The sequence below is a fragment of the Epinephelus fuscoguttatus genome, linkage group LG1 (genome assembly GCF_011397635.1).
Source record: "Epinephelus fuscoguttatus linkage group LG1, E.fuscoguttatus.final_Chr_v1".
Taxonomy (NCBI): domain Eukaryota; kingdom Metazoa; phylum Chordata; class Actinopteri; order Perciformes; family Serranidae; genus Epinephelus; species Epinephelus fuscoguttatus.
The window spans coordinates 3,234,335-3,247,345 of NC_064752.1; the positions used below are offsets into that span (position 1 = coordinate 3,234,335).

The 13,011-nt window shown below is 45.8% G+C and overlaps 1 protein-coding gene across 2 annotated transcripts in view; it reads left to right on the forward strand.

Annotated features, from left to right (window-relative positions):
* The window catches only part of LOC125894638 (metabotropic glutamate receptor 7), a 410,460-nt gene extending 402,106 nt beyond the window's left edge, over nt 1-8,354 (forward strand). Inside the window, exon 10 of one of the 2 annotated variants that reach the window (XM_049586190.1) lies at nt 3,537-8,354. In XM_049586190.1, coding sequence (XP_049442147.1) covers nt 3,537-3,586 — 50 coding nt within the window. In that variant the 3' untranslated portion in view covers nt 3,587-8,354. The remainder of the gene's footprint in view (nt 1-3,536) is intronic. The other variant, XM_049586197.1, reaches the window with a different exon arrangement.
* The last annotated feature ends 4,657 nt before the right edge of the window (nt 8,355-13,011 follow it).

Genomic DNA, 13,011 nt, shown 5'->3' on the forward strand with positions numbered 1-13,011 from the left:
TTTTGATCCAAAAACCAAGCACGGCCGAATATTAATGAGATCGCTGCATGTATTTTTTTTTTCTGACAGTGTCTAACTTGTCTTCTCCATCTGTTCATTTGAATCTGTAGAATAAGACACGCCCACTGATGTCGTCAAGGTTCGCACTTTAACTTAAGAGAAGACCTGCTGTTTTTGGTTCCAGCTAAGAACCAGCTTTCTGGGTTGTATGTGCCATCACTTTTGAATCATTAGGAGGCTCGTGACAGAAATCTGCTCCTCTCCGTGTTTACTGGTTTTTAAATTCTACACCAATAAACAATAAATAAATCTGACCGTGTGAGAACTCTCTCCTCTGAGATCTGGGTGCTCGTGGCTCATCAGTGCGTCTGGCTTGTTGTCGGGGGGGTTTCCTGGTGTGTTACCAACACTGCGGGGACTCTGGACCACAACATGTTTTACTGTTCAGAGTCAGCTGATGGTGGAGGAGACGCAGCAGAGCCGGAGCGTTGCTGGCAGACTGCAGCTCAGTCAGGACTCCCTGAAGACCTGCAGAGCCATCTGTCGCTGCGCTCCCCCTCGTTTCTCACTCCATTTCTCTCCCCGTCTCTCTGCACTCGTTCAGCCTCGGGTTTACTGGTCCTCCCTTAACTCCGATTTTAAATCCTCTCTCTTTTCAATCTCGCTCTCTGGCCTCCCCTCACCTGCTGCCCCCCCCCCCCCACCCACCCCACCCCCCCTCACCACTCTGTAATAGCCCTCAGTCACTTCAGATGGCTTCATCTCTTCGTCTCTGCTCTCATGGCCCTCTGCTTCTCTAACAACAAAGACTTCTATCTCTGCGGCTTCAGTCGCTCTTCAAAGGCCAAATCTGTCTGATTCTGCTCTTATACGGCCTTGCTGCCTTTCTCCAAAAGCTGATTCCTTCTACAACAAAGGTTTCTATATATCTCTTAAAACTCATAGAGCTCTGGCTGCTCTCACAAAGAGTCCTTACAAGTACTACTTCCAAATCTCACCACCTTTGTTAGCGCTGCCCACAGGAGCCAAAGGCTTCCACTGCTTTTATTTCTCTGGGGATTAGCTTCTCTGACAAACGAGTGACGTCACCTTCAAATCCTGTTCTGAGGAGAGAATGTAGAGGTGCAGCACTGAGCTCCACTTGTCAACAAATTAATTCACCTGAAACTAAGTCTTTGTGTTAATAACAAAGTACAGAGAAAAGAGGCTGCACAATTTCCCCAGAGTCATGTGACTGATGTGTTTTAATATTCCACATGGAGGCGAGATGTGGGACGAAATTAAAGAGTTTTAAGGGTTAAAAAAAAATCAAAGTGTACCGACAGTATCATCAGCGTGTACTTTAAAGGGTTAGGTCAGGGTTTTTGAGGTGGGGTCGTACAAGGTTCTGATCTATAGTCAGTGAATCACCTTCAGTCGACAACGGTTGGTGCGCACCCAGTTTAGAATACTGGTGATACCGCGCATGGCAGCGCAGACGTGTTTTTAGTTGAGAAAATGCAGTGCCAAAGAAAAGGGCTGTGTGACGGCGAGGGTGAAGTGGTGACAAACTCCTCAACAAAGCGTCCAGTTAGACTGATGCAGAGATCACTGACAAAGAGTTGATATTTGAAGAGTTTAGTTGTTGCCAGCGGCGTCAAAAACAGCTGCGGCCCAGTACATGTGGTTCCCAACATGAGGGGTCGGGCCTCTCAAAGGGTCACCAGATAAATGTGAGGGGTCGTCACATGATTAGCAGGAGAGAAGAAGAGGAAAGAGAAATCTATTTTCAGGTTTTGTCCTTAATGTAAAAAGTAAGTGACGGATGAATGTAGTGGAGCTGAAGTATGAAGATGAGAAACATCTTCCTCTTCATCCTAAAGATGTTTTACTACAAACCCCAGGCTACTCTTCATCTCAGGAAGTAAACAGCTGTCACATTTCTGTCAGTGCAGTGATCTGAGCTGGTTGTCAGGATCCTGCAGAGGGACGTATCACTCCATCCTGATTGGACAGGCGGGCCTGTCAGACTCTAATGACTTCTCTCTGGGTGACAAAGTCAGGGAGGTTCAGAGACACTTTGAGGCCTTAATATGCATATTATGCCATTTTCTCTTTTATCTGGCTGCCATGATTGATGACAGGCTTTTGGCTCTAAGCCATTTGTCACTGGATGAACAGCGAGGGCCAAGTGGTGTCCAGTAGAGGGGGAGGAGGGCACAGCTGCAGGGGGGAGATAGGGAGGTGTTCACGACGCCTGCTCTACCTGCTCACTGAACATCTGAGGGCCGTATTTTCACATCGCCACGACGACCAGCATGAGGCTTGAACTTGAAATTCTCTTTGGTGAGAGATTTGTTGAGATGAAGCGGCACAGAGACCGCTGTTGGCATCATGGTGGAAATCAGAAACCGATCTGATCATTTGGTCGACAAAACCCTCATAAACACTCAGCAGCTGCACAGAGACCGAAAGAATGAGGTCACAGATACAAGCGTCTGAAATGAGTTTCCTCTGTAGGGTGTCTGGGCTCAGCCTTAGAGATAGGGGGAGGAGTCAGACATCTGGAGGGAGCTCGGAGTAGAGCCGCTGCTCCTTCATGTTGAGGTGGTTCAACATCTGATCAGGATCCTCCTAGTCCAGCTGGTAGGAGGCCCCGGGGCAGACCCAGAACACACTGGAGGGATTATAGATCCCATCTGGTCTGGATCCTCCTGCCAGCGCCTTTCTGCTGGAAAAAAATTGAAAAAAGATTATTTTATTCACCGACAGACTCCGCTGTCTCTGATGCCGCTTCAGCGTGCTGAGTCGGCATAAAAAAAGGCCGACGTGGGGCAACGATGTGGGACACACTGCGCCAACTAGGGTGACTGACGCTCACCGACGGCCCAACACTGACCAGCAGCCGGCTGTCAGCCCGACGTGTCGGCTCTTTAGAATAAGATTCAAAATGAGTCTCATTAGTGAAGTGAATGCTCAACATTAACAATACAGGATCAAATGACCTGCTCAGATCAGTGTCATCTTGTTTTAGACAGCAGAACTCCTCACAGGTGAGACCTGAACTCTGTCTGTCGTCACTGAGCTCTGAACCTTTGACCTTCACGTTGGGAGGCACGATGTGATTGGCTGGGCGTCTTTATGAATCACTCTCTTCACTCTGAGCTGTTCGTCGCTGTTGCATGATTCAAATACGGCCCTGAACTAAAGTTTAATGCTCGTTCTGCAGAATCTGATGTTCTCCTGAGGAACCTTTGGATTCTCAGTGTTTTGTCTTCTGAGTCATGACCTCTCAACAGCCAGAAAACATCCAGTCACTAAAACTATAAGAGAAGCTGATTCTCTGAGTGATGAGGCTGTCAGTCATCCGAGGCCCTGCACCACCCTCGCTCTTTGAGAGTTCATAACTCAAGCCTTCTTTTAAAACTTTAAGATCATTTCATTTATTTCCATCATTAACTCTCATTTCACCTCCATCACTGCATTAACCTTCAGCTGGAACGACAGCCACGAGGACTGAAGCTCATTTACCTTTTGTCCATTTCCTCCCTCTTCAGGTCCAGCAGCAAAGAAGAAATATGTGAGCTACAACGACCTTGTGATGTGACGGCGTCGGAGCGATGGGCTGAAGAGAGAGAGAGGAGAGGCTGATAGTTGGAGATGTTTCGGTCTCCTGCCCTGCTGGCTAAAAACAAGAACAAAGAGAAAAAAGAGAGACGAAGAGAAGGATGTTTTTTGTTGTTGTTGTTTAGTTTTTTGGTCTCACGTGCTTCATTGCCCACTACAGACTTTCAGACGCTGAAGCAAAGCCTTGTGGGACTTTCCTTTGGGCACTCACACACACACACACACACACACACACACAAACACACACACACACACACACACACACACACACATACATTCAGTTGGTCAAAGAGACGCGAGGACACAAAGACAGTGTTCAAATCTCGGGGATGTTGTTCAGAAAATAAAAAATCTTTTTTGTTTGTGATGATGATGATGATGATGGTACTGAGAACAAACATGGCAGACGTCTCGCAGCCTCACGGGGCTTCATGTTGATCCTCTCCTGCTGTTGATGTCAAACGAAGCCGCCGTCATCTCGGCCTGACGTGACCTTTCTACGGAGCCCGCCTCCCGTTTGTCTTTTAATGTACTTCCAAACTGTAAGTTTTCCAACCTTCCTGTCCTCCCACCTGTGGTTCTTTATGGCTTCTATGTTCCTTTGGTTGTTGGTTTGATTTTATTTGTCCTTTCAAAGGCAACGATGGTCATGACGCTGACGATGAATCTACTTTGTTCTTTGCTTCTTGGATGCACATTGTTTTTTATTAAAGCCATATTCTTCGCTCTGAGATTTTGAGGGCTTTGCTCACGCTGCTCCCTGGAATCTGATTGTTGCCGCATGAACCTCCCGAAAGGCCTCGAAAACATGTTTTCAGCTTCCTACATGAGCACGTTAGATTACAGCACGCAAGGTAGTATAACGAGTGTCATTATTATCAACAGTAAACATGAAAGAAATTCATATTAATGGATTTTTTCACTTTTATTATTATTATTGTAACATCTACTGGGGTGATCATGCTCTACAGAAATACAGTTCCCATAATGCTTTGAGGGTTTCTAAAGCGGAAGTAGTATAATGCAGCCATGGAATCAGTCAGTGCGTTTCCATGACATCAGAGGAAATGATTTATTGTGCCAGTCTTTATAAATCCCTGTAAACATGTCAGTGTGAGTGAAATGGTCCTGCAGTGAATGTGTCACAGTGGGACTAACACACCCAGATCATGTGACGCCTGCATGTATACAGTCAATCAGACCCAAACTGGCCGAGGCGCTCTGAGCATGCTCCACAGTTTCCGGACGGGCGGACTTCTTCCTCCGTATCATGAGCATCAACAGACGGCAATGTTTTTAATCAGCATTTTAAAGTGGAAGCTTTTCAGCGAGCTAACGCTGCAGCTAGGAACAAACATCTATGACCCATCATCTGTTTGATCATCTGAACAAAGAATGTTTCCCTGCAGTCGTCCTCCTACAATGAGCTGTGGTGACAGTTATTACTCTGTATTGATAGTGTTAGCTAGCGAGCCACTGCACCAGCTAGTGGAAAAGCTTTATACTTCCACTTTAAACAAGTAACTGTGAACTCAAGGCTCACATTGTTTTACAACAACGATCTGAAATATGTATTTAGTTATCTCCATCTGCATCCATCAGCTCTCCGACTCTGCAGGTGGATGTTTCTCTGTTCCTATAATATCCATACAGACGGGAAGTCACTCACTGTAAACATATGATGCAAAATGTCTTAACTTTAACCCATTATAACCAGTGTGAAACACAGACACATGAATCACTGTGTGGTGGGCAACATCGGTGATGCACAACACATTTAAACACAGTTTTATTAAACACATTGGGTCTCATGCAGCAACATTCTCTTAAATTGGCCAAAACTCTGAGTGTGCTGAGCAGCTGAAGGTGTGGAGGCACAGGTTTTGACCGGCATGTGTTTTGCACAAGTTCTGGCTCCAGAGTGTTGCACACATCCAGAAGTATAAGGTGTGGTAATCTGAAGCAGCTGAGCAGCCATTCATCCGTCTCTGCAAAAACATCGGCACGATCTCTAAAAAGGTGCTCTCTGTAAAGCCTGGTTGGCCACAGCACCCACAGCAGCAGGTGAGCCATTGTTCAGGTGCAGGACTCGTGAGATAATCCCAGGGTATTTATAGTTTTGACTGGGTTCAATTAACCAATAGGATTTTTGAATTAAAAAATAAATCATTAAAAGTCATTTAAAGCATATAATAATCTACATTATATTATATAATCTGTTTTCTTATGTTCCTGAAATAAAAAACGTGTTTCTGCGCATTCGACAAGCAATCTATGAGCTGTGTAAACACAATGATTTTCTCTTATCTTGGTGAGAGTGCTCTCAACTCGTAAATTTTGTTCTTACCCAAGAGAAGAGCAAAAATAAGAAAACATTGGTGAATCACAGAAGTCAGTGGGTGCTAACAAAATAACAGAAAATCAAGGATACGAACAAAGATAAGAGAAAATTCATCCGTAAATCGTTTCTTGCATGAGGCCCATTGTGTCACAGCATGCTGGGAAGCTACGCCCATTTAGCCCCAACATGCCACAGTATGTTAAGTGCACAGTGACAGTGTTGTTTATCCACTGCAAACTAATGAGGCAAAATCAGCTTCATACATTTTAGTCAAATTAAGTCAAAATTCTTCTTGAATTAACAAAAAAAACCTATGTCAAACTCACAGTGATGTGTTTTTATGTCACTTTGACGATCAGGGACATTTGTGTAGACTTGACATTGAAATAGATTGGAGGTTTACAGTGTATGATGCTGTTTTAACCTAAATTTAATCGTCTTTATTTTCTGATCCAAATGCTGGTTTTAAGCCTGTTTGGCAAAGTGTTGTCACAGCGAAGAACACGTCTGAACTCCCTCAGAATGTTCATTCAAATAAACACAAGAAGTTTGTGCTCTAGAAAAGGATCAGCACTCAGTGAATAACCTCCTAAGCCCTACGATAAGCTATTATGGCAAGGCTTAACTATACAGACCAGTGAGCAGTGATAACTAGCATGTCTTTGGGGTCATCGGGTGGGAACCTCCTTTCACCAGTGTTTCATCTAGTTGGTCCCACGACACCTCCAGGAGGCTAGACAGTGATCTCTGGCGTCCCAGAGACACTCCCCTAATGCCAGGTCTCACTGCTCCCCGCACCAACCCAATAACCTCCTTTACCTTACTTACACATGGCTTTCTCAGCCCAAACAGCACTGCCACCTTCAACAAACCCAGGCTCCGTACATGCGAGCTCCAGGTAGAGACAGTGCTGATACTACCTTTCCTAGCACATTCACCATACTCTATTTCACACACTACATAGCATAACTACAATATAAGCTAAAGTTAAAGGAGATAAATAAACTTACAGGATCAGCAAACACACTCACCTTGCAGCATGGTCTCAAACAAAAGGGATTCAAATAGGCCACTCCCACACTTAAATAACCTTCCTTTTCCTGGATTTCCTCCTGAGAGGAAGTGGATCTCTCCACCTGATCTCAAGGAGTTATGTACTCTGTGTAATTTAGCTGACAAACAAAAAAGAGATCTGTGTGAGATTGTAAGAGAAGTTATGAGCCTCTGAGGACCCGTAGTTCTTCAGGTTGAAAATTCCTGCATGATAACGTAACAGCACATCATCAAAACAAGCTGATGCTGCTGAGTAACGTTAGCGCTGCTGTGCCGTCTCCAAACATTCAGAGTTCACTACAACACATTAAAGCGTTAGTGGCTGCAGGACTCTGGTGTCATGATCAGTTTATTGAATCATATCTGTAGTAAATCTAATAGTGTCTCCTAGGTGAAGCATTCACAGGCTGACTCCGCCCCCGACACGCCCCCTAACTGTGACTGACTGTGTCCAGGCTTCAGGTCAGTTTGCTCAGTTAGGAATCGGAACCAACAGCTTTGATCTCCTCCATGATCTGTGTGTCTCTGCTGCAGCTCCAGCTGCTGACACACTTCCTGTTTTACCTGCGCACACCTGTCACTCTGACCTCACACAGTACCGTTACCTCACACGTCTCCCTCCTCAGGGGGAGGCGCCTCACAGTTTGAGAAACTCTAAGATTTGAAGCCATGTTTTCAGGATCTTTAACCACCGAAGATCAGGAATGTGGACATGAGGCCACGTTGCCTCTGAACTTTAAGTGCTCTCTTACTGATGGAGCGGGAGCAACGTGTGAAGCCGCCATTTCCTCAGAAATGTGTGCCAGAAATTGGAGCTGTGAACTTTTCATGGCCATCCAAAAATACACAGGTGAGACGATGATTGAAGAATCAGAGATCAGTTTGGTTTGTGAGTCATTTGACGTGGTAAAAATCAGATTCCTCGGCGCTCTGCGGATGCAAAGCAAAAAAAAAAGAAAAAAAAAAAGAAAGAAAAAAAGGCCGTCGTGTTTTTAAAGGCCTTTTTGTTCAAACTGTGTGTGGTCTCATGCTGATGACAGCATCCCCATCCCAACATGTGTGTTCCTTCTCCACTCGCACATACATGATGACTTCTCCAGTATTTTGTAGGTGTCTGATGCTGACGATGACGACGATGATGATGCTGATGATGATGACGATGATGATGACCCTTATCTGTGTTGTAGCCGACTTTAAAAGAACCCTCTGCGGTCCGGACGTCACTGGTTTGTGCTGAGTATCTGGTGATTTAACGGACTGCTGATCTGACAAAGGTGTTGATGTGGAGGTTGTCAATGCATGCCTGATATGTTCGATGTTGAATCTGAAAAAAAAAAAAAAAAAAGAAAAACAAGTTTAATGAAACTTCTCACGACACAGTTGACTCCACCTGTCTGCTCTGATCTGTAACTGTTTTTGATTTCTGTTCGGTTTCTTTCCTCCACTGAGACTTTCTCACACGGCAGAATATGGCTTTGATTGGTTTCTTATTTTCCTGGAAACTCTGGAGAAAAAGATGAATATATATTTAAAAAAACAAAATACTTGTTAAAAAAAAGGAAGCATGTATGTTTTTTACTGTTTGTACTCGGTATATTCATGTTGCCCTTGCTGCTTATGTGCCAATGTTGTGGGAGAGATTTACATTTGGCCACTCATGCAACTATTCTGTGGTGTTGTCCAAGAATGTATCAACATGAAATAAAAAAAACATTTGGTTATTTTTTTATATATATTCCCTGAGGAAACGCAGCTTGGTGCTCGTGTCTTACTCACTTGAATTGCCTTGGGAGAAATTTGATTGAACAATGAAACAGTGTCTGCGTCTTGGATTTGTAGAATATCGTAATTTGCCTGAAAAAAAAAGTCTCCTTTTTTCATTCTTCCTGTTCTCTGCTCTGAAACGCGCTTCCTTTGGTGGAGAAAATGGGAAGTGTTAAAATATCTGAGCTGCATGGGTGATTTCCAGAAAATGAGCCACTCGATCTCAGTTTCTACAGAAGCTTGTTTTTCATTGAAGATCATCAATAAAACAAAAGCTGCAGATCCTGAACGCACAGCTCAGATAACTCACCTGCACCTCTTGTGCTATTACAGAAATCTTTAGCGTACACATTGAGATAAGTTTCTGTTTCATGGTCAGAATAATGTGGAGCGGAGAGGATGTCTGTTTGATGAATGCATCTGTTCTGCTCTCACACTGGCCGTCTGCCAAACACTGTGCTTTAAAAAAAGCATCAACAGCAACAAGTCCGGCTTTGTTTCCAACCGAGAGAGCGCAGGAGTGTTATGTTCAGGTACAAGTGTAAGGTGGGGATGGGCGGGCCGATTCTTCTCACTTGTAAATGTATCAAACATTTCGAGTTTTCATAAACATGGTGTCAGTTTCTGTTTGACATATTCAGCATCTGGGACTCAGACTGTTTGCTGACAGAGTTCTCGGCCTCTCAGTCTGATCCACCGCTCGCTCCTCCACAGCTCCACCTCTCGCCCAAATATGGTCACTTCTGGCTCCAAAAGACCAAGAGATGCCGAACGCCAAGCTCTGAAACAGAAGCCCTGAAACCAGTGTCCCAGCAGCTTTGTCCATTCATTTTACAGTCTATGCTTAAAACATGCTTAGGACTTAAGGTGCAGACACACCAAACCGTCGCCCTGTGTCAGTTGCATTTGAACACACTACACGGACTACATCCGACGGCCAAGTAGCACGTACGTTCTGCGCCTGCGTGAGAGAGAGCGGAGTGAGAGAGTGGTACATCCTGTCAGCCGAGGGGTTTCCTATCTGTGCAGCCGAGCACCGCAGCACCTCCACGGACTATTACATCCAGACGGTCCCGGTGTTTCCTCCGCAGGCTCCACTTCACTCAGCTGCCCAATAAACCCGCTGCTTCTTCCCACTTTAACCTGAATAACAAACCAGGGCTCGGTGCTCCGGTTGGATCCAAACGGAGAGCCGGGGCTAGCTCAGAGACTAGCGGAGGCTAACTGGCTGTGCTTCCCTCCGGTCATGCTGCGGCTAACGCTCCGCTAGCCGCTCCCAGCTAGCTCTGGTTTGTTATTCAGGTTAAAGTGTGAAGAAGCAGCGGGTCTGTGGGGCAGCTGAGTGAAGTGGAGCCTGAGGAGGAAGCACCGGTTAGCCCCGGTTTCACTACAGGCAGATTCACTCGCTACAGGGGCGAGGAAATAAAACCTGAACAGCCAATCAGAGTGATCTCTCTCACCGACAAGTTCCGCCTCCGATTCAACATGCTCAATTGGCTGAAAAGCCGCCAACGCTGAAGTGCCGACGTCACACCGCAAAAACTAGGCCGACAGACACTCACCGACGGCCGACCGTCGGCTCGGTGTGTCAGGGCCTTAATGGGCCATACACACGTCGCCTTTCTTGCACCCTTGAGTTAATTGTTTAAAAACTGTCCTAAGCCCCTCCCACCTGATGACTTCAGTCATATGCACACGCTTAATACAGTTACTGTTATTTTATTTCATCTTGTGTTGTTCTCTGAAGCCTGCCTCGCCCTGCTCTGTCTCTCAATCAGATCAAAGGTGAGACAAGAATTAGTTGCTAGCCGCCCTGCGCTCCCTCCGCCTCGCTCCCCGCCACTGTGGACTGCCTCACCAGGACGAGATCGGGCAGCAGCTCTGGAAAAGGACCTCCGGGAGGTGGCTGTAGCAGCTTAAAATTGGCCAGCTTAAACTTTCCTCAGCACCAGGTCTCACTGCAGCAGCAGCAGGTCTAACCTGTGTAATCAGTTCAATTCAATTTTATTTATAAAGCCCAATATCACAAATCACAATTTGCCTCACAGGGCTTTACAGCATACGACATCCCTCTGTCCTTAGGACCCTCACAGCGGATAAGGAAAAACTCCCCCCAAAAACCCTTTAACGGGCAGCAACAGGAAGCTTGCTGATCTGACGAGGAGTCTGGGCCGTCCACTCCTCCAGAGCTGTGTTTGTACAATGTGGATTCAGGTTGCTGCGGTCGCTGACTGGGGGTCCGTCTGTCTCTAGAGCTGCTGCCTGCTCTCCTCCCGGCAGGGTGGTCTGTGGCGGCGGGCAGTGAGACGGAGGACACACTTTCTTACCATATTATCTCTGGTTCATGAACCAGTTTCATTCAGGATTCTTGAAGCCTCGGTGCTATCAAGTGAGCCAGCTTGAGTTCCACCAGTTTTTAATGGAACCATTGTAATCAAGGATGTGTCGTCCGTGGAGTGTGTCGCACAGTGGAAATGGCGGATTACACTGATTACCTGCAAAGTCTACAACTTATCCAACCTGTAGAATAAGACACGCCCACTGACGTCATCACTGTTCACACCTCAGGTAAAGAAAAATCTGTTGTTTGTTTTGCTCCAGCTGAGAACCAACCTTCAGGGTTTTGAACCAGCTTATGTTTGGTTGAAATCTTCTGAAAGATTCAAATGTAGCTGCAGGAACCCAAGCAGCAGAACTGGTTTCATGTTGTGGAAAGGGGGTAACAGTGATTCAAGGCCCTCGCTAACGTTAGCTACATAAATGTGAACTGGAAGCTGCAGCTGTGAGACTTTTGCTCCAGTTAGCAGAAGGCTAACTTATTAGCAACATTATTTCCATCTCTCAAACACTTTGCTGATGTTGACACGTTTTATTTGGTTTATTGTCAGATTCTGTTTGATCGGTCCGTCTTCCTGTTTTGAGTTGCTTTGCACTGTCAGCAGTTGTTATCATTGCTTCTCTGCAGGATTCTCCACTACTGAACAACGTATTCTCATGGGACAGTTCATATGATGTCCTATGAATTAGCATCCCGTGAATGACATTGCATCCATGGTGAGGGCGTAACTTGAAATGACTCAAAGTTCCTATTAATCCAAACACACGACTGCAGTGGAAAGTACCCGGGTGAAGGTCTATTTTTTGTGACCCATCCACCACACCAACCTGCCTCCTTGTGTGCACGCTCGTCTGCATCTGTAGAGCAGCCAATAGGAACGCCCTTTCTCTGAAGTGACCTGTGATTGGACAGGTCGGTGGAGATCCTCAGTCATCCAGGTCATGGTTAACATAAGTGCTATATTGTAGGCAGCAGGACCTGCTCGAGTTTCTTGAAGATGTTTCACCTCTCATCCAAGAAGCTTCTTCAGAGGAAGAGACAAAAAAATGAAACGACATTGTCATTCCTAATGTCGCAGGAGTGTCTGAGAAACTCAGGAGGATCTTCAACAAACACCACATCCCTGTGCACTTCACACCCAGCAACACACTGAGACAGAAACTTGTCCACCCTGAGGACAAAACACCCAGACAGAAGCAGAGTCATGTAGTGTGAGCAGTTCAGTGCAACCGGGAGTGCACAGATTTTTACACTGGGGAGACAAAACAACCGCTCCACAAACACATGGCAAAGGGACACTCCTTTGAGGAAAGCAATGTGCACATCTTGGCCAGACAGGAAAGATGGTTTGAAAGAGGAGTAAAAGAAGCCATCTATGTCAAGCTGGAACGACCATCGTTAAACAGAGGGGGTGGCTTACGACACCACTTACCATCCACCTACAGTGCAGTCCTGGGATCCCTCCCCAGACGACTTCACCCCTGGTCCCACCTGACCCTAATGACCCACATGGTGGTCAGGTGGGTCAGTGACTCATGTGACTTCAACGACTCGGTCAGGGTTCACACCCACTGAAGAAGCTTCCTGGATGAGAGGTGAAACGTCTTTGAGAAACTCAATCACGTCCAGCTGCCTCTGATATAGCACTTATGATCACCTGTGATTGGACAAAAATGTCTCCTGAAAACAAGAGGAGGAGCAGAAGTCTAGTTTCCTCTCAGAACACTTGACAATATGCTCAAAGGTTATTATGGGAAAGTTAAACTGCCTACCCCAGCTGCAATAACACCTGTAACCTTTGCAGTTTTAAAGTCACATTAACATTATTAAACATTATTTACCTGTGATACATTTGTGACAGTCTGTGAAGCTGTATCTGAGGCAGGTGGAGACAACCCAGTTCACCCAG